At 38.1% G+C, this 22,496-nt stretch overlaps 1 protein-coding gene across 1 annotated transcript in view; it reads right to left on the bottom strand.

The window, feature by feature from the left end:
- The window catches only part of LOC135700603 (semaphorin-1A-like), a 71,755-nt gene that overhangs the window by 22,255 nt on the left and 27,004 nt on the right, over nucleotides 1–22,496 (bottom strand). The window contains exon 3 of the mRNA XM_065221143.1: nucleotides 15,373–15,957. Within this exon, the coding sequence (XP_065077215.1) occupies nucleotides 15,373–15,520 (148 nt within the window). The 5' untranslated portion in view covers nucleotides 15,521–15,957. The remainder of the gene's footprint in view (nucleotides 1–15,372; nucleotides 15,958–22,496) is intronic.

The raw sequence follows: 22,496 nt of genomic DNA, 5'->3' as shown, positions 1-22,496 counted from the left end.
TAGTGTTGTTTGTTTTGTTTAAGCAACCTCTGGTTGAGGGCGGTGTCAATTGTCTTTACGCATGTTGATACAAGGTGTAGTTTGAAAGTTGAAATTTTGAACGCCTAATTTCAATCTGCACGGTAAATGAATCTAGCTCATATTTGAGTACCGTTCACTTAAATTCGCAAAAACGTAGGTCACGCAAATATGAGTAAATGTCATTCAAACAAGAGTGACATTTATTCATATATGAGTGATATTTACTAATATTTGAGTAAATATTTACACACTATATGAGTGACCTACGTTTTTGCGAATTTGAGTGAACGATACTCAAATATGAGTCGGATTCATTTGCCGTGTGATTATACATTGTACTTTTAGAGCCAGCCTAAGGTTGAGAGTCTCTATAATAAAGACAAAAAAAAAAACATTGTACTTTTGCATTGTTTACACGACCAATGAGAGTAGCTCAGTAACTGAGCCGAATTCGACTCGAAATTGCAAAAACTGGGGTTACTCAGTGAATGAGTAAAAATTTCCTCGCTTTTTCAGGAAAATAAACGACGAAAATTTCACTCAGTCTAGGAGTATAATAATAGACCCTCAATTTTCCTCATATTCTAGAAGTTTTTTTTCTGGAAGATCCCGGAAAATTTGTCTCACTTACTGAAACCCCAGTAATTGCACTTTTGAGTTACTGAGCTACTCTTATGCAAGTTAAAGACCTCCTGATTGAGCTGGGTGCAAAACGTAACTTAAGATCATTTTTCGGAACTGGAACGGTGAGCCAGCGTGAAGACGTTTCAAAATTTTCCCTTGAAGCAAATATTTACCCACTTGGCACAGCGGTGTGACTGGTGCGTTCTCGCTTGCACGCATCTTGTTAACTGCTTCTACTAAATGCAACGACCACTGCGACTGTGTTTCTGTCCAGGTACAGTATTACCAGAAGCATCAGATGAAAGTACGTAGTAGGCATGGGCAAGTTCAGTATTCCCCACCGGGCCATTCGATATGTCAAAACACTCTAATCTCCGGCTACTTGATGCGCCTATCACAGCCGGTGGCGGGTGATGATCACTTGGGTGTTAAAAGTGCTTGAAAATGTGTTTTGATCCTAAGGTCGCATGCGGTTGAGGCCCTCATAAACTCATCAGATTAAACCTGCTGCTGCGACTAAAGAGGCAAAAACACAACAACAAGTGATGATACGACCGTGCAAGCCAAGTATCAGCAATCGTATCGAGATGAGTTGTGAAACGGCTCGCTTAACAGTCGTTCGTGTCGTCTAGCAGCGCGACCAAGTGTAAGTCATTAGTCGAGGAGGGGACCAACGATCAAATGGTGTGTTGTTGCCATAAAGGTTGCTCTTTGGGCGCATCAGCCTTTGTTTATACGAGCTGATCTTAACTGTTTTTTTTTGTTTTACGACCGAAACGGCAATCATAAGATTTGGTAAGCGTGGAGAGAACGTTCGATTTTGATGTTTTTCGAGTGAAGAATGATTTTTGTGTGTGTGAAGAAGGAGTTAGGTTGAGCAAGGGATGATACCGATGGGTGATGAAAATGTCATGTGAAGATTTCATTCATTTGAAAAAGCATAACCGAATATGCTTTTTCTTTCGACAATAATGGAAATTTATATCTGATCAGATTAGTTTCCGATGTTGCTAAAAATCACATGACGAAACATTTTGGTGATCTGCCCGATTAAATATTGAAACAATGGTAATCAAATTTATTTAAAAAAATGGAAATCGATTGATCATCAGTCGAGTTTGGTGAAAAATCACCTTGTAAGCCAAGGTTAGGTTAGGCAGTGTTGGGAACATATCATAAAATCAATTCTCACCAACGCCCAAGATCACGCTTGATTTTTGTAGACAACAATCAACAAGCAAACAACTGCGGTTGATTTAGCTAGCTGTGATATCACAGCTCGGAATATCAAGCTAACAAAACTCACCAACTGCAAATCTCACCAAAATGTGGTGAGATTGAGTTTAATGATTTTGCTTTACACCCGAATGCAACCGAAAATTCCATAACGGCTTGCAGCAGTCCCTTCGCGTCTGCCATCGGTGAAGATTAAGAAGAGATAGTTAACTATGTTTTCTTTTTCTAAGAAAACGATGTGCAATGGAATCATTTTTGTGACGAGTCAACTCTTAGTTTGAGTTTTGCAAGTTGTGAATAGTCTCGCAATATCAAAGGAGCTTGTAAAATCAATATCAAGCATGATATTTTGTTCCAATATCACGCGTCATATTGGGAGCGCATGAGAGCGGAAAAATATCAATTGATTTCTGATTTTGCCAAAACTGAGGTTAGGTTACTTTATTAAAGAGACTTTCAGCCATTGGTTGGTTCGTCTTTGTAGGCCAACCAAATCCAAACCCTATCAATGATATTGGCAAATCAAAGTTGACCCCCGTGGAGAATACAATATCTATAAAAATGATGCTGATTTCAAAATTTTGCTCGATATACCTCACGAGTGCAATTTTAAAATGCATTTGCGAACAATTTTTTTTAATAAAATCTGGTTCTTGCTACGTTAGTGGAAAATTTGAAGGCATAAATTACAAACAATTTAATTTATTAAAAAAAAAATTGTTGTTTACATCAATTTCAACTTTTTTGATCGTAGCAGCAACTAGATTAAAAAAAAATGCTCCATTTGCAAAATAAAGCCCTTTTAAGATTGCACTCGAAATTTATTTTGAAACAATCATCACGCCACAACATCCACATTCCCCACAATATGAATGCAACAAAAATTAGTCATGTCTTAACTAGGATAAAAATAGAAAAACTAGCTTTTTTCTTTGAAGATATAAAGGAATCATGTTTTGAATAAAGTTGTAGAAAATGTGAAAACTAGCAACTTTACTCAAGAAGTTGAAATTCGAAATCCAGTATTTTCAGAGCTCGGGTAGAGCGCTACTTCGTCGTAATCGCCCATTTCCTTTCCATCGATCAGAAAAGATCAATAATATCAATGATTTCACCGTGCACAAATCATTAATAGGTTTGTTCCGATGCGCTAGTTCATTAGCTCCTGTTAAATCCTGTTAGAGCGCATTGTATGAATTTTTACGCACATTGTTGTCAAAACAATAGAAGTTCTTCTAGCGAATCCCCTTTTTCTACGTTTATCCGTAGGACGAAGAAAATCTTATGGCGTTTCAATGCGTTAGGACGGAATTGAAACTCGTAGAACGAATTTAGAATCAAGAAGCAGTATTAGATTTTAAACAATATCTCAACAATTTGTGACTCTTTATCAAATCCAACGGTACGTATGGAAAGATGAATCAATTTAGAAGTCATCTTTGACAGACATATTCCATTTTTTGTTCAAACTCGTTCAGAAAAGAGAGGTAAAGCGTGGGTTGTGCTTAGTAGGACGGAAATTAGACCAAAAACCCTATGTAGCATTTTTTATGGAAACTCACTTAAATTTAGTTTTTCGATCATAGCTTTTAAGCGATTAATTTTATCAGCTTACAATGTTCTAGACAATTATCAAAACCGCAAAAAAAACACGTTGCTCCATAGCTCTGAAAAAAACTAAATTTAGAATTTTGACTTCTTCAGCAAAGTTGCTTGATTTAAAAAAATACTTGCTGGAGACATGATTCTTCAACATGTTCATAGAAAAAAGTTAGCTTTTCTAATTTTATCTTAGTCAGTTGTGACTATTTTTTGTTACATTAAAATTGTGGAGGATGTTCATATAAAAAAAAATCTTCTGAAAACACTTAATGGTTAGGCACTAGGAGAAAAAGATCCACTATTTGCCTATTTGGACCACAGTGCCATAGATTGCAGCTTCCTGCGCTTTGGTCAGAGAGCGTATAGGGCGTCGTTGTGCCAATTTGGTCGTGGCACATTTCGAGTATGAGAGAGTGATTGCAGTTAGATCAAAAGTGCCTGAGAAAAATGCAAGCACTTTCGCGGATTACCCGGAGTTGCGGTAGTGAAGGTATGATCACAGAGAAGCAGACATAACATGCTTAAGATGTTCATCGAAATCGCATTTAACGGTCAATTTAAATGTTGCTTAGTTGGAACCAGTCTTGTAAGTGGTCACGGTAGTCGACAAATTTTCTGCGATAATCGACTGCCTTTGCCTCCGACACTTACAAAACAAGCTATCATAGTACACTACCAAACTCAAATGTAATTTGACAGGCTCTGTCATACGACACTGTCGCCGAAGACCGTCACGAATGTATGTATTTTAGTTTTTCTCATAATAAGAGCTGCTGATGTTGTGCTTGTGTGAATTTTGAAAATAGCAACCAATGATGGCCTAGGAATAACATTCCTGATCAGAAATGGTTTAATTTACACCAAACTGAGGAATTAGAACGAAATCACTCATGTCATATGATAGTTATTTGATAATTTTCTTTTTGCTCGAATGTTATTCTACCGGTTGTGTTGTGTGAGAAAGACGACGGTAGAGCATGAGAGTACGAATAAAAACAGACTGTCGCGCATTACAACGAAGCGAGTGTCGTAAAAAACGTCAACAGTTTCAACCCCTGGTTGGAACTACCGCCACTTGCGGCGTGCATAATCAATTCCCTTGCGTTTTACGTTTACACGCTACAGTCATCTGTGTAAACAACAGATGGCGGTAGTGTTTACAATGATAAATGTTCAATGTGTTGTGTCTGTTTGTCTGTGATATAACATTGAGGTAACGTAAGGATAAAATCAAAACATTGAGAAATATAACACATCACTTTCAGGAATACTTCACTTCGCAACCGATGAACCATTCTGACGGCTATATGAGTACCCAAGTAACCATTTAGTCGCAATATAGCTTGTATTTGCTTACTTTGCTTCAGTATGGTTAGTGGGGAATCTGATGAAACTATCATTTCTTGAAACTAATCCCTTTCGAATTCCATTCATTCTCTTTTCGTACTTTGCATATAACACCATCTCATGCTATACTCTACATTGATTCAATGACTCATTCCGAGTGCTCGGTGGACCAGCGATTTAAAGCGCGAGCCTTATGGCAGATGAAATGGAAATGGAAACTAGTGCGGATTTATCTCCCTCGGAAAACAATAAAAACCTGGAAAAGGCGGAAGGAAATTGCCGGTGAAGTGCGGAATGAAATACGAATCGTTAGAGAAAAAGCACAAGGGATTCCAAAAGAAGCAATCAATGGCGGCAGACCAGCGGAACATGGTGAGACCAAGCCTATTATTATTATTATTTATAAATTAAACATCAAAATTAAACTAAATACGCGCTGGGTTTGAAAAGAATATTTTCAAACCTGGAAGTGTTTATGTAATACTAATATCCAATTGATAGAGGTAATACATACATGCGTGGCTTATTGTGAGTGAAAGTAACCTCGGAATAGGCGTGACTCTCTAGACATTCTGAAATGGGTTGCATGATCTGCAATAGAACTATCACCTTCTAACTCCCGGTCTAAAGCTGTTTACAATGACCATAAATGCGACATTGTAGAGAGAGTTCTTCCATAATAACACTGCCGGCCAGTGGGGGTTAGAGGGAATACACACACACACATACACACAGTGCCATAGATTGCAGCTCTTCAAACAACACTTTACCGTAATTCTACTCAGTGAGTAGAATTTTAATGCCCTCTCTTTTTCTCTCACGGGAACTTTACTCAAAGGGAAATTTACACAGTCAATGAGTAAACTCTCTTTTGAACTGCAACTGAGTAAAATTTCCATGAGAGAATAAGACAGGACAAAAAAGTTATACTCAGTCACTGAATAGAATTGAAATAGAGTCTAAGTCAAAAATCACAGTCCGCATCGTGCTCTCTTGCCGTGCGGATCTATTTGCTTTTTGCTTAAGGAAGTGTTACTACTACCTAAAGCTACAACAAATTTAAACAGCACTTTTCAGTGCTCAACCTGTAAAAAAATTTCTACCTTGTTCAACTCCTCTTATTCCTCTTCGATCCTTGTTTGGACCCTACCCGAGGTAATCCTTCTTGGATATCGATTTGGAAAATTCCTCTTCGATCCTTCAGATTCTTATAGTAATCTGCTTGGAAGTCGATTTGGATAATCGCATAATCGCACTTTTCAGTGCTCAACCTGTAAAAATTTTCTACCTTGTTCAACTCCTCTTATTCCTCTTCGATCCTTGTTTGGACCCTACCCGAGGTAATCCTTCTTGGATATCGATTTGGAAAATTCCTCTTCGATCCTTCAGATTCTTATAGTAATCTGCTTGGAAGTCGATTTGGATAATAATTTACTGCCGCCATGGCGCCTAAACGCAAAAGAAAGGGGCAAACTCTTGACCCCCCTTCTGAAGAAATTAATTTGAGTAATCAATTTGATTTGCTCACGGATGATGAGAATGATCCATCATCCAAGAAAAATTCTAGTAAACTTTCCCGGCTTAATGCCAAGAAGGAAAAGATTCCCCCTATTGTGATAACCACTACCGATTTCCATGCTCTTCGCATGGAACTTTTGAATTTCGTGAAAGTTAAGTTTTCACTACAAATTGGACGTCGGGGTGAATGCCGTGTATTGGCTGAAACCTTGGACGGATTTAAATGTCTTCTCAAGTATCTTACTGAGAAGAAGCACAAATTTTTTACTTACGACACCAAAACTGAACGTGTGTTCAAGGTTGTCATGAAAGGACTGCCCAGTGGTGAATCCCTGGATCAGATCAAAGATGAACTGGCAAAATTACTTGGAGTTGTGCCACTCCAAGTAATCAAAATGAAAATGAAATCCCGTCCTGGCGATTCGCGCAACGGGATTTCTAATGATTTTTATTTAGTTCACTTCAAGTCTAGTGAACTAAACAACCTTAAGGCCTTAGAAAAAGCTAGCCTTATGCTCCATGTCCGAGTGAAGTGGGAACACTTCAGGAAGACTGGAGGAAATTTCCAAAACCTCACTCAGTGCCGTAAGTGCCAGGGATGGGGTCACGGAACTAAAAATTGCTACATGCCAGCTAAATGCATGAATTGTGGTGATTCCTCTCACGCAAAGGACGACTGTCCTGTGAAGGAAGATCCTAAGAAATTTAAATGTTCAAATTGTGGTGAAAACCACAAATCCAATTTTTGGGAATGTAAGACTCGCAAAGCGATCCTACAATCTCGTTCTAACCGACAGGTAAGAAACGCTCCACGTTTCCGACCAGGTACAAATTCCTCTGCTGTTAACAACGGTCAGCGAGGAACAAATTCTACATTCGTACCCGTAGGTACAAATATCACCCCTGCTTCAAATTTTTCATCTGTACCTACTCCCCTCGCTGCTAACAATGTTCAGCGAGTTAATGGAGCTACCTATGCTGCTATTGCAGCGGGTAGAAATCAAAATACTAACCAACGTTCTAACGGAAATTTTGACAATTTTGACTTAGGAAGCATTACTGCCCCTAAAATGGAATTTTTACAGAATTCATTAATTGACATGATTTCTGATATGCTTAAATCTAACTCCATGTTTGATGCTATTCAAACTGGAGTAAAATTTGCTAATAATATTGTCATGACTTTAAAATTCAGTAATGGATTTTAAAGCATTAAACATTTTAAATTGGAATGCTCGATCTCTTAAAGATAATGAAGACGAGCTATTTAATTTTTTGAGAGTTCATAACGTGCATATTTCCGTTATAACTGAAACGTTCCTTAAACCTGACCATAAGGTTAAGAAGGACGCAAATTACTTGATTTATAGAAATGATCGTCTTGATGGACCCTGTAGTGGCGTTGCCATCATTATTCATAGACGAATCAAGCATAAAATTCTTTCTTCATTTGAAACCAAAGTTTTTGAAACTTTGGGAGTTTCTGTTGAAACAAAATTTGGACAACTTACGTTCATAGCTGCCTATTTGCCATTCCAATGCGTAGGCCAGCAAAAGAATTTTCTCAAGGGTGACCTCCAGAAACTTACCCGTTATAGGTCTAAATTCTTCATTATTGGTGATTTTAATGCAAAACACCGCTCATGGAATAATGCTCAAAGCAATTCCAATGGTAATATTCTGTTTGATGATTGTTCTGCAGGTTATTACACTATTCAATATCCAAACAGCCCAACATGCTTTTCTTCTGCAAGAAATCCCTCAACTATTGATTTGGTCTTAACTGATTCATGTCATCTTTGTAGCCAATTGGTTACCCATGCTGACTTCGGTTCTGATCACCTTCCAGTAACTTTTGAAATATCCCAAGAAATAATTTCTAATCCCAACAGCTTTACTTTCAATTACCATAGGGCTGATTGGGAGCAATATCGAACATTTATGGAATATAACTTCGATCCAAACATTCCTTTGCAAACCAAAGATGAAATTAATTATGCTCTTGAATCTCTGACTACTTCTATAGTTGAAGCAAGAGCTGCCTCAGTACCAAAATGCGAGGTTAAATTCGATTCAATTATAATAGACGATGATCTTCAGCTCTTGATTCGTCTTAAAAATGTCCGTAGGAGACAATTTCAAAGAACACGCGATCCTGCCATGAAAGTTATCTGGCGGGATTTGCAAAAACAAATTAAAAAGCGATTCTCTGCCCTGAGGAACAAAACTTTTGAAAATAATGTTTCTAAATTAGACCCGAGTTCCAAACCCTTTTGGAAACTCACAAAAATTTTGAAAAAACCACAAAAGCCAATTCCAGCGCTTAAAGAAGGTGGTAAAATTTTGATCACAAATTTGGAAAAAGCTCAGAAACTTGCTAAGCAATTCGAGAGTTCCCATAATTTCAGTTTGGGTCTTACTAGTCCTATTGAGAATCAGGTTGCTCGGGATTTTCGGAATATTTTCTCTCGGGAAAATATTTTTGATGATTCCTGGGGGACTGATTTGGACGAAGTAAGGTCTATAACTAAAAAATTTCAAAATATGAAAGCTCCAGGTGATGATGGAATTTTCTATATCCTCATCAAAAAACTCCCAGAGAGTACCTTGTCTTTCCTGGTAAAATTATTTAACAGATGTTTCCATTTGGCATACTTTCCTGATAAATGGAAAAATGCAAAAGTTGTTCCAATTTTGAAGCCGGATAAAAATCCAGCTGAAGCTTCTAGCTACCGTCCAATAAGTTTGCTTTCTTCAATAAGTAAACTTTTTGAAAAAATAATTTTGCATAGAATGATGCTTCACATCAATACGAACTCAATTTTTGCAGATGAGCAGTTTGGATTTCGCCATGGGCATTCAACTACTCATCAACTCTTGAGAGTTACCAATTTAATTCGTTCAAACAAATCTGAAGGCCACTCAACTGGAGTTGCTCTTCTAGACATAGAAAAAGCATTCGACAGTGTTTGGCATGAAGGTTTGATTGCTAAATTGAAAAAGTTTAATTTTCCACTTTACATTATGAAATTAGTTCAAAATTATTTAACTGACAGAACTCTGCAGGTAAATTATCAAAATTCCAAATCTAATCGACTACCTGTTAGAGCAGGAGTTCCTCAGGGTAGCATTCTTGGGCCTATATTGTATAACATTTTCACTTCGGACCTCCCTGATTTGCCTCAGGGTTGCCACAAATCTTTGTTCGCTGATGACACAGGCATTTCCGCTAAAGGAAGAAGTCTTCGTGTTATTTGCAGCAGACTTCAGAAAAGTTTAGATTTTTTCTCTTCTTATTTACAAAAATGGAAGATTTCTCCCAACGCTTCCAAAACTCAACTTATAATATTTCCACACAAGCCTAGAGCTTCGTTTTTGAAACCTAGTAGTAGTCACATAGTCACTATGAACGGAGTTCCAATTTCCTGGTCAAACCAAGTGAAATATCTTGGATTAATACTTGACCAAAAATTAACTTTTAAAGATCACATTGAGGGCATTCAAGCCAAATGTAACAAATATATTAAATGTTTGTATCCTCTTATAAACAGGAAATCCAAACTTTGCCTGACGAATAAACTTCTAATATTTAAACAAGTTTTTAGACCGGCTATGCTTTACGCTGTGCCAATATGGTCTAGTTGTTGCACTACCAGGAAAAAAGCACTTCAAAGGATTCAGAACAAAATTCTGAAGATGATTTTGAAGTTGCCTCCCTGGTACAGTACTACCGAAGTACATAGAATTTCGAATGTTGAGACTTTAGCACAAATGTCCAACAAAATAATTAATAATTTCCGGCAAAAATCGTTACAATCCTCAATTGCAACGATTAATTCCCTTTATACTTAGATAAGATTTAGTTTTAGTTATTTAGTTTTAAGCTATCAATTGTTATACTGACATGCAGGTTTAAAAAACCTGTTTAAAATACTGAATTGCCAAGACAGGAACAATGTAAAAACACTTGAATATATATCATAACAATTAAGGCTGGTAAGTTACTGTAGTAACTGGAGCACCTAGGTTAAAAAATGAAATGTAATTTATTTTGAATTTGGAACAAATAAAGAGTTAAAAAAAAAAAAAAAAAAAAAAAAAAAGTCTAAGTCACATTCAAAGTGTTTTTTATGTTACTTCATACGCGAAGTTAACGATTTTCAGAGTTGGTTGGAAATGCTAACATGAAGCTTTTAGTGTGATGATTTATTAGCTAGAGAATGATCTTTAGAAGAATGTAGGTGGATAGTTCCGTTAGAGTACGGCAGTATGAAAATTGAATAGAAGTTGAAAATGAGCGAAGGGCCATTAAAGCGACAGTTTTTCAAGATGACGCACATTTTTGCCTAGCCCGTACGATGTACGCAAGTCAAATGGTATTAAGTCGAAAGGGGAAGAAATTATTTTTCAATAATTCAAAAGCAGTTTTTTTTTTCGAATTATACGAAAATTCTGTTTATGTAAATGTGTTTACTGTGTTCCGGTTAGCAAGTACAATACAGTAAACACATTTCCGTTAACAAAATTTTGGTTTTGAACGAAAAAAACTGCTTTTGCATTATTGAAAAATAACTTCGCGAAGATCGATTTCAAACAACCAAAGGTCCATTAATTTATTACGTAATACGAAAATGTAATGTTTTATTGAACCACTTCATTCGAGCAGTTAAAATGACGTTTAATACCACTAGAACTTTGAAATAAAAATTATTTTGAGATTTTTTCTTCTAGAACCTCGAGAAAAGTAGCCAAAATCTGTGCGTTTTATAAAAAAAAAAAAAACATTGACATTAGATGGTCCAGTTTTGTGAAATCGCTGGTAGAAAGTCAAGCCAAAACTGCTTGACAAAGTGGTCAATTCCTCCATAACAGAAATGAGATTAAAATGACATCATGCGTTAAATAATGCCCAAGTAACAATTTTGGTTTTATAAGAGTTTTGTAGACCGCAAATTAGACCTGTAGAATGCTTTAAAAACTCGATAAAACTTGCAATGTTACTTGGGTAAGGACACTAAACATAGTTGGCATCCCAAGTAACATTTTAAGTTTTATGAAATACTACAAAGCAATTTTTTTTTTTTATATTAATTTATTTGTACAGGCTCAATCGAATAAACTTTACAGAGCCGAGTTATTATTTGCATTATACATGAATAATGTCCAAGTCCAAGTGAGAACATACGAGGAGTGCTTTACCGGCCTCATGGATCGAATAAGCTACAAAGCAATTATTAAACAAAATTTATAAAACCCTGGTCAAGGCTATTTTGTCATTAATGCGTCCACCAAAACCTCATTAAGACTAGAATATGTCTAGTTGGCCCACGTTGGAGAAGGTTCTGAAGGGTGTATTCTCGAAGCTCTTCAAGATTGATTTACTGCAAAAGGTTTTATGACGAACGCATTGAGAACCCTTTCCGAGCCATTTCCCCTAGCCGCTTGCTAAATCCACTAGGAAAGCATCAATCAAGAGAGAAAAGGATTTATGAATCCGAGCTTATCAAAATAATTAAAATAGAAACTGAAAATCTTGTTGAATATCCAAATTTATTACAATAGTTCTCATTAAGGGGGGAGTACACTTTGATTTTTCAAAAAAAATGCATTTTTTTTTGGCTTAAAATGTTCCTTGGGATGTATATTTTAATTAAGAAAAGACTCCAAGTCCACCAGAATATTCCTTACCGCTTTACGAAGCGATTTTCTAAAACATGTACCGGCGCGCTGAGAGAGCATCTTTATCTTTAAACGCGTTTATCTCGAAACGGGGTTTTTCAAACTGGCGTGGGAAATAACTCTAACCAGTTATCATCAAATTTGGATATTGCCTAGGTTTTCTTGTTCAGAATTAAATTCTGCTTAGAAATACGTATCCACTTTTTCGATTTTTAATCCACGATTTTGTAAGCATTTTTAGGGTGAAAAAATGGACTTTTTTTTCCTAAGGCCACAACTTTTGAAAAAAATAATTTAAAAAAAATCGGAATACGTATTTCTAACCCAAATTTCATTACTAATCAGGATTTTTGTTCGATTTATGTTCCAGGATCACGTGGAAAGGAGTATTTTCCCACGCCGTTTTCCGACTTCCGCGCGACCTGGTGCACCGGCCACGGAGACGAGCCAATCGAGTTCAAAAAAAATACAAATTGTAGTTCGAAGGATGACTAATAAATGGGTTATAACATATTTGCCCTCCCGAGTGTTTTATTGCTTAAAAAAATTAACGAAAATGCCTTACTTTTTGGACGTTCAAAGTGTACTACCCCCTTAAGTGGCCTAGTTTTAAGTGCCTTATAAAATGTTATGTGAAATGTACGTGAAAACATCGAAAAAAATAAGTCCGCCCTCGTAAAACGTCGATTTTACTAATTTTACTAAATTTTACAATGTAAAATTGAAAAAAAAAACTTCAGATCGAGCTTGACCGGGAAATTTTTGCATTTAAATGTTAACTCATTGTTAAATTTACCAAAATATAGTTATATCTAAGGAAATATAGATTGAAAATCGAAGGTTGTAAAAAAACAAGCAAACTAATTGGAACATGGATAAAAAATTGATTTTCATGGGTCATTTGTGAAAAAGTTGTTTTGCTTTCAAGAAATCCTTAACAAATTCATAAGGTTTTAAAATGGTTTTTATGAAGAAAACTTGCAGGCTGAATTGCATTTATCTAAAGCCGTTTTGCTTGATCCTAACCCGTTCATATTTATGGTAGCTTTTATGGAGGTAAAGTTGCCTGCAAAAAGTTCAACGTCAAAGTTTGTTTATCTTTCGATAGTTGCGCTGTGGGATCCAGGGTTCTTCCAGGCGGTTTTCTCCCGATGGATTGTGAGCAGTTACTCATATAGTTTGCGATACTGTTTTACAACAGCTGGAAGCGCAATCGTTCCCGAAAAAGATCCTTCTTTCGCCGAATAAAATCGTTGCCTGCAAAAAGTTCAACGTCAAAGTTTGTTTATCTTTCGATAGTTGCGCTGTGGGATGCAGGGTTCTTCCAGGCGGTTTTCTCCCGATGGATTGTGAGCAGTTACTCATATAGTTTGCGATACTGTTTTACAACAGCTGGAAGCGCAATCGTTCCCGAAAAAGATCCTTCTTTCGCCGAATAAAATCGTTGCCTGCAAAAAGTTCAACGTCAAAGTTTGTTTATCTTTCGATAGTTGCGCTGTGGGATCCAGGGTTCTTCCAGGCGGTTTTCTCCCGATGGATTGTGAGCAGTTACTCATATAGTTTGCGATACTGTTTTACAACAGCTGGAAGCGCAATCGTTCCCGAAAAAGATCCTTCTTTCGCCGAATAAAATCGTTTTTCGGAAACCCGCTAACTAACAGTTTCAGTGGTTTGATATCGGTTGTCATCTATTCGCAAGATCTGGAGAAGGCTGGTATGTTTTTAAACTTTCGACAATGTTTTATGAATTCGAGGGCCACGCTCACTTTACTCTTCTCCGCCAGATTGACAATCGTTGATGGTGTGCTGAAATTTTGCTGAAATCGACTTGAATTTTTCATCCTACTTCGTCTATGCTTCAAGATTTCCTTGTCATAAATTTGGATTTTATTAACTATGAGGAACCATCTTTTAAGCTTAAATTGGTAAACAGAGTGATTGGTGAGTTTATGATGAACTTTAAAAAGCCTAAAAAGCAACAATAAATGCTTTTTGCCCTAATGCAAAACCTAATGGTTTTATGGCTGCTTTTATAATGCTTGAACACGTTTATAAAATATTTTATCAATACATTAATAAACAATTGCTTATGACGTTTATGCTTGAATTACAGAACAGTTTTAAGGAGGGATTGAGAACTATTTTAAATTGATTTTTAAAATAAGACAGTTTTTGACTTTCTTGACAGACTATAAAAGGTTTTTAAAACAGCAAAAACCAGGAGTGTTTTACACTTTGAAATGCTGTATTTAAGCTAAATGGATTGTTCATTGCCATTTTAAAACCATCATAAATCAGAGTGGATGCCAAATGGTTACTGAATTGTTACTTGGGATGTGACCCGGGGCCTTTAAGTGGCCTATAAGTGGTACCGCAACCGTATACCGTAGAGAAATTAAGGTTATCCAAGAATTCTATTCATCACTCGTGCTACCAAATTGACGGATATTGATCCTGAGGTGAGTAATTCCAAATTGCATGTAGGGTAGACCACGTATATGGCCTAATCGTCCATTTGTGGACCTATCGAGCAGAATACATCAAATAAATCCATTGTTTCAGAGTCAATTATGCGTTTGGTACGATTCTTTAGTTCAAAAGCTACCGAACGAAGTCAATGAGAACGCGTGATATGAATGTTTACATCATTTTTTCTCAAAAACAAAAGAAGCGCTAGGCCGAAGTAAATTCAATGGCGTTTGAATGGCGCCCTATCTAAGCTCCCCGGTAAAGAGTTCATGGCAATAGAGCTTACAGTGTATGTACAATTTAAATCGATTGAAAAGCTAGCATTACGCCATTCAAAAGGATCGTAAAGTCATTGAAGATGTATCATAAATTTCGTCATAACGGTCGTAAAACAGCGGCTCATAACAAATAAAGTACGAAAGTGCATGATGCATTTTTGCGCCAATTAAAACCCTCAATGATATGTCATTCCGCAATAGCTACAGAAAACATTCCCAGCGTAGATTATTCGTGTAGAGCGTTAAAAGCAAAAAATCTTTCAAATTACACAATCTGCCGGCTGTGTACTGCAAATAGAAGCCATAAAAGGCGGTAGCTGAATTCGACGGAAGTGATCACCGAACCGAGCTATCAAACAAAGATGGGATCCTTTTTCAGCCACAGGACAGAATCGGAAGTCACTCGACTGATCATGTGCGGGATGATAAAATTACGACAGTAAAGGTATCAAATGTCGCACTCGGTAGGGATGAGTTGCAGGCCGGCAAGCCACACGACCACTTCCTAATGAGGTCTGTATAGGGGCAAACGAACGCTTGTAATAAAACGAAGAAAATATGACAGTAGGAGGAGACTGCGATCTTTCAAAACACTCACCGTATGTAATGTATGACTTGGTCAGGACATCTGGTGTCCAACTGTCAATCCTATCTAAGCTGCAGCTAACTAACACTATCAGGACGATCATGAATGAGTTCAGGTGCCTCCTCAGCATCGCTACCGGTATGCTGCCGTTGTCCATCATGAAGCTGGTGCTTCTCGTGGTATTTTATATGTTTTCAGCTATTTGATTACACACACACACGCTCTTTCCTTCGATCGCGCTTATGGCTTTTGGGCACTTGAGCACACCTTCTTCGGGCTCTCTGGAACTCGGTTTCACACTCGACGCATTTTCAGCAACTGTGCCGCTGTGCGGTGTATTATTATCTATCTAATTAGCGATTGCATTTATTAGTTAATATGTTCCTTAAAAAGCTCTCGATTTCGTCGGAGGCTGACCGCGGGCGTCTATATGTTGTTGCTCTGATCTGCCATTCGCGTGTCAGTGCTTTTGCTGGTGCAGCATGATCGGTGCTAATTAATGGCAACCTGGTCGTTGCTTTTCTTAGACGCCGGAGAAGGTTAATACTGCCGTTGGTGGCGCCGCGGTCGAAATTGTCATTTCACTAGTAGACCGATCTGCAAGGAAGAAAAAGAAACGAAACGTATTAAATTAGTGGTTAGGCGACATGTTTTTTTTTTCAGCTACCTCAGGGTACAATTTTGTGTCGTAAATATATGGCGGAATTAACACCGCACTGTTTGCGTCCAACCAGAGCTTTCTTGATTTGGAAATCGTTTTATTAATGCAGTTAGTTGATGTGTCGAGCACCATTTTAAAATCGTTGAATGTACATCATACCGTCACGCTAATGGATGTTTGTATCATCACGACAGGCACTGTCGCAAAGTATAGGCTGATTAACTTTGCTTTTATTGCCAGCGCCACGACTTGAACTTGACTTTGAAAAAAATAAAAATAATTTGTTTTATTGCCTTGAAGATCAACTCTTTGTTTTATCCAATTTTCTGAAATCGTAAAATTTAAGTATAGCAAGATAGCTGATTGCGTGTGATTAAGTTGGCGTTTAGAGCACTTAAAACTGGTATTAGCACAATAAAACTAGTGATCGTTCGATGCCAGACTGCGATAGTGCTTTTAGCAAATCGTATATCAGGGAGCAATCGATAGCTCATTTGTGCCATTTCCACATGAATTCAATTTATTCAGTAGCAGCAGGTTTAAAATGAACAAACTTTAACCCCTCGTTCGACCAATGCTCAGAAAAAGGGTTAAATACATACAATCCCATCGGACCCTTGTAAATTTATTTTGCACCGCCATGACACGACCTGTTCTCAATCCATTCTATACGAGCCCAGTTCCCATCGCGGTGCAAATGCAAGCGAAACTAATCCCCATCGTAATAAACTGTAATATCAAATTTTACATTCTAATTAAATATGCACTACGATCCGTTGTCTTACCCTCGATCGAGCGCAGCAAACAGTGTATCAAGTTGCACCGGCCCCATCGTCATCGCCTGCTACGTGTGAAGAAGACCCTATTTATACGAGTTGTGACTTCATTTACTATTCACCCTTTTCGCTCTTGTTTCTCGATGTTATTAATATTCCTGAAGTACCTACCCTCGTTCAAAAGAATAATCTAATGATTTGACATACACTCTCTCTCACACACACACACAGACGACGCACACGATAGTTGGTCTAATTTTTTTGTGTCCTCCGTTTTCCACTGGATTAATTTGAATAGCATTGAACCTCAAGCCATGAGTTCTAACCTCACCCTCACCGCCGCACTGGGAATTAGCCCATGGCATGCTGTGTTTTCTTTTTATGTAAGCAGACGTTTTTCGTCTCCATCCAACCAAGCACGCCAAGATCGAGGACAGGCCCTTGAAAAGTAACGAATGCCACATAAATAATGTTCTCCTAAGTACTTAATTATGTATTGCTTTGAGTTTGTCAGCAAACACACAAAAAGGAAAACATTGTCCTCGGAGAATGTTTCTCAGCCGCTAATGATTGACGACGTTCCGACGAAAAAGGTTCCATGTGTCGCGTGTAGTTGCTGTGGAAAATTATTGGTGATGGTCATTTTTAGAAGCAGTTTTTAATTTCCTTTTAGAAACAGCCTGTCCAATGACCCCGACAATGGTGCAAGTCTCTTTTGGCACCAATGCAGAGCTGAATAAGCATTTTTTAAGCTGAAGAAGCATATTTTTGTTATTCAGTTATTCAGCTAAAGGGTGATACGGTCAAAATTTGGTCAATATCAACTTGACGTATTTCTTTCAATTTTGCATTTAAAAAACCTGAACACCCCTCATTTTGAAGGTGTGTGTGTGTAGAATGTTGCTCTTATTTAGATTTTGGAATTCACTCTTCAGTTGTCAAAATGCCGTCCAAGCAAGAAGAGCAGCGTATCACAATTTTGCTCGCGCATCGCGAAAATCCGAGCTACTCGCACGCAAAGTTGGCAAAATCGCTAAAAGTTGCCAAATCAAACGTTACAAATGTAATTAAAGTGTTTGGGGAACGTTTGTCGACAGCCAGGAAGTCTGGATCGGGGGGAAATCGAAAACCGGAAGCCGCTGAGACGACAAAGAGAGTTGCCGGTAGTTTCAAGAGAAATCCTAACCTCTCTCTCCGAGATGCCGCAAATAAGCTGGGTGTATCGTCTACAACCGTGCATCGAGCCAAAAAACGAGCCGGACTATCGACTTACAAGAAGGTAGTGACTCAAAATCGCGATGATAAACAAAATACGACGGCCAAAGCGCGATCCCGGAGGCTGTACACGACGATGCTGACGAAGTTTGACTGCGTGGTAATGGACGACGAAACCTACGTCAAAGGCGACTACAAGCAGCTTCCGGGACAGGAGTTTTATACGGCAAAAGGAAGGGGAAAGGTAGCAGATGTTTTCAAGCACATGAAACTGTCAAAGTTCGCAAAGAAATATCTGGTTTGGCAAGCCATCTGTACCTGTGGCTTGAAAAGCAGCATTTTCATAGCTTCCGGGACTGTCAACCAAGAAATTTACGTGAAAGAGTGTTTGAATAAACGTCTGCTGCCTTTCCTGAAGAAACACGGTTGTTCCGTACTGTTTTGGCCGGATTTGGCATCTTGCCATTACGGTAAAAAGGCCATGGAGTGGTACGCCGCCAACAACGTGCAGGTGGTTCCCAAGGACAAGAACCCTCCCAACACGCCAGAGCTCCGCCCAATTGAGAAATACTGGGCTATTGTCAAGCGGAACCTAAAGAAGACCAAAAAAACTGCTAAGGGCGAGCAGCAGTTCAAGGCAAACTGGCTTTCTGCGGCGAAGAAGGTGGACAAGGTGGCTGTACAAAATCTGATGGCAGGGGTCAAGCGTAAGGCCCGGCAATTCGGATTTGGAAAAGCGGAAGCCTAACTGAATATTTTTCCTGAATTTTATACTAATTGAACTTGAAAAAGAAATTTAATTTGATTTTTTAAATAAACGATTTCACCGATTTACACGCGTTTTCCCTTGACCAAATTTTGACCGTATCACCCTTTATCAATGTTTGTTGGGAAATCCGTCATAAAGCTATTATAGAAGCACAAGCAAACAACATTAAGAATTCCATAAGGCATGACCTGCACCCAACCGCGAAATATAAGATTGTATTACAGATTTTCATGAAAAGCATGCAGACTTTGTAATGTGCAATGCATGAACAGATTGTGAAATGTGATCGTCGGAAGGTTTTGTAAACAATTTTGAAATTTGTATGAATTTTCGAACAAAGTTAGTTTCCCCAAATGGGTCTTACGCGAGGTCTTGCGTTTATTTCAATCCATCAAAAAAAAGTCGAACTTTCAATGGAATGTCACGTTTTTTTTTAACAAAGGGTCAACACAACTATAGACTAGCTTCCCAAGCCTCAACTGCTACTTTTGGATGTGTAAGGGAACTGTGGGTAAACCAGCTCATTATTTTGAACATTTCGAGACACATTGGACTTACAATGAACTTTCAAATGCCACGAAAATAAACAAAACATATCCAAAACATCGTTTGTGTGCAGCTGGATGTCATTTTTTGCGGGAAATTTTAATGTTTGCCAGCACAAAAAGGTAAAAATCTTGGTATGATTCTCATTTTAACTCTTTATCATCGCGATAAGAGATAGTTTTGAGTAATAATATGTTAATAATGATATTATTGAAAAAATATGCTTTGCTCAGGAGTAAGACCAAAGAAGAACGCTAAGATAAAACAGTCCGAAGAAAAAACTTTATATTTTAGTGTCCTCTTTCGCGGTCCCTTTACTCCCTGTATGCAAGGTGTTTTTGTGCTTATGGTACCCCCTCGGTAGAGTTGAAATTTTGCGCTTTTACCAAAAATCAGAGATGTCCAAGGGGTAGGTCACTCCGCACACCAATCTTGGGTCATATTTTTTGTCAGTGTGTCGCAAGTGTGCCGATTGTGCCGGTCATAGAGCAAGCTGCGATTGTTTGTAAAATACCCATCCCGGCAACCCGGTATTTCTGACACCTTGAATGTTTTGGTTTGAAATCGCAAGGATAAATTGAATTGAGGATGACGCAGCAAGTGGCGGGTGTGCGAAATGTGCGATGTTTTGTGTTCCATAGGCTTATAAAAGTCCTGTGTTTTAGTGTTTTATAATGCCCTCGAAGGCAGACCAGAAACCTAGCTTTTCGTGATGTGAAAAGTACCGGTCTATCAACGCCCGGAAAGAGTTGGAACCGGTGGGGAGCATTGTTGGAGACCGACTATAGAGGATGATTAATATACTTCTTTAGATTGTTTTGTGTGAGTTGCAGCATTATTTGAATTAAGGGTACTAATGGGGTCTGATTAACTGCCTCTTTCCCTTGAGCCCACTCTAGATCCTACATTTCATATTTAGATCTATAAGTGAACTGCTGGTCTGAGTTCCTCTGGTATATTTAATAAGAGGATGTTCCAGAATATTTGTCAAACAGCACGTAATGTTGTGAACAACTTCAATGACAGCTCCCAGTGTGCTCCCATTTTTTTTTTGCAACAATCCAATACCTACGAGATTGTACCAAAGGTGTGCCGATGGATGAGCCCCAGCTGTGCCGAATCTAATTTTGGCACAATGTGCTGAGTGACTTGCCCCTTGGAGATGTCCCATTTTTAATAACTCGATCAATAACTAATCGAATATTTTTTGCTCACTGTGCTGCCATTTTTACTTCTATGAGAGTGCAGAGCATGTTCGAAACGTTCGCTGAGTTTTTACATAGTTAACTGAGCTTTTACTAAGTTAGCTCAACTCCTATTTGCTGCAATTATAGAAAGTTTGCAAGATTACATATCTACGAAGTATGTTCATCCAAGTATCCTGAAGATCTATGTAGTTTTTTGACGTTTTACAACGTTCCCTGAACTATTACGAAGTTCTTCGAATTTATATTAAGTTCTCTGAAATCAAATGATGTTCTCATGACTTTTACAAATTACCCTTAACTTCCAAGAACTTCCTTGAACTCAGACTACAGGCTCAGTTTTATAAATCTGAAACATTGAAAAAATTCCACCATTCGCAATTTGTTAAGTAGTGGTGAATAAACATGGAAAGCCTATCTAAAAACTGCCTCAGTACCACTAACTTTCAATTTTATTGTAGCCCAAAAGAAATCAAAGGCTTGCCTTGATTCCTCAATGTGCTCTTAACAAGAAAAAAAAAGTAAGAGGTTGTATCCAAGACACAACCGTGGATTTGCCGTAGGATTACGTGCTCGGTATCAATATTCGGCGACTGTGTAAGGGAAACCACTTTTTTCCATCACGGAAATGCCTCGTTTTTCAAGACAAAATTACGCATTTCCGTGCAAAATTCGTGGTTTATTCAATAGATAATCAAAAAACCGAGAATTGATTGGAGGAATTTCTTGCTGAAATTGTCCATTCGCGAGATATTCACGAGTAATCATATAAATACGAGATTTGTTAGCTTTTTCCTAGTGTCCTGGAGAAAATCTTTCTTTAATTCGCAGTGTTTCTGGTTCATTGACAAGGCCATGTGGTATTCGGTCAGCGTGAGAATTTTTGTGTACCACTTCAATACTGTTACGTATTTGACCACAAACGTTTGGTGGCTGTGTACATTATCAAAGAGCTTTGGAGGTGATGTGGCTGGCAGCAAGGCGAGCGTTCGTTCAATGAAAACTAATTCTTAATCAACAATAATTTATGGTGGTCCTGAAAAGAACCGCTTTGTCGTGATGGTTGAGTAATGCTGAGCTATTAGGGTGTTCAACACGGATGAGGCTGGCGAGCTGTATGTTGGAACGCTTGGCATAGATGGTCAACAGTGATTCACGAAGAGCTACTGAATCCGATCAGTAGCGGTGCGGCTTCCTCCGTCTTTTTCGGTGAACGGACGCTCATGCAGTGATGCCACGTATACAGATTTATCTGTAATAATGCTTGTCATACACAGTTTTGTTCACGAACTACTCATTTGCTAATAACTTTGCACTAGACCTGTGCGCCGATCAAAATATTTTCGGCGGCGGCGTGATATGTTATTTTCTGCCGGCGGCGGCGGCGTGGCGGCGTCACGCCGTTTGCTTTCGGCGGCGGCGGCGTGGCGGCGTGGGTCGGCGTGAGTGTATTTTTAATGATTTAGAAAAAAAAATACTTTTCAAACTAATCCCACATGTACAAAAAATGCTACCCACATTTGAGTTCAGATTACTCAAAATCGCTAAAACGTAGGTCACTCATAGTGTGATTAAATTTTGCGACACTTTCCCGGGAAAAAGTTCTTGAATATATGGAAAATTTAAGAAAATTTTACCCACGTTTAGAAGTGCACTAGTGGAACGACTACAACCACATTCAGTTTTCCTCATATTCGAGAACTTTTCCTCGGAAAAGCGTCGGAAAATTGACTCATTCTATGGGTGAGCTACGTTTTCGCGAATTTGAGTAACCTGAACTCAAATGTGAGTAACTCTTACTCAATTTTGAGTCGTTCTCATTGGCCGTGCATTCAGAATTTGTTTAGAAAAGTAAGTCAAGTGCTTATTTACATTTGCAGGGGGTGGAGTCGTATAGCAAAGTGTAAGCAACCTTTTTATTTAGTATAAGAAAAGTACGTTATGTAGAGGTGGATAGTATTGAA

The sequence above is a fragment of the Ochlerotatus camptorhynchus genome, unplaced genomic scaffold (genome assembly GCF_037179485.1).
Source record: "Ochlerotatus camptorhynchus isolate MF236.1 unplaced genomic scaffold, CSIRO-AGI_Acam_v1.1 ptg000139l, whole genome shotgun sequence".
Classification (NCBI taxonomy): Eukaryota; Metazoa; Arthropoda; class Insecta; order Diptera; family Culicidae; genus Ochlerotatus; species Ochlerotatus camptorhynchus.
Note: the sequence above shows the minus strand (reverse complement) of the source record. Positions and strands in the feature narration are given on the sequence as shown.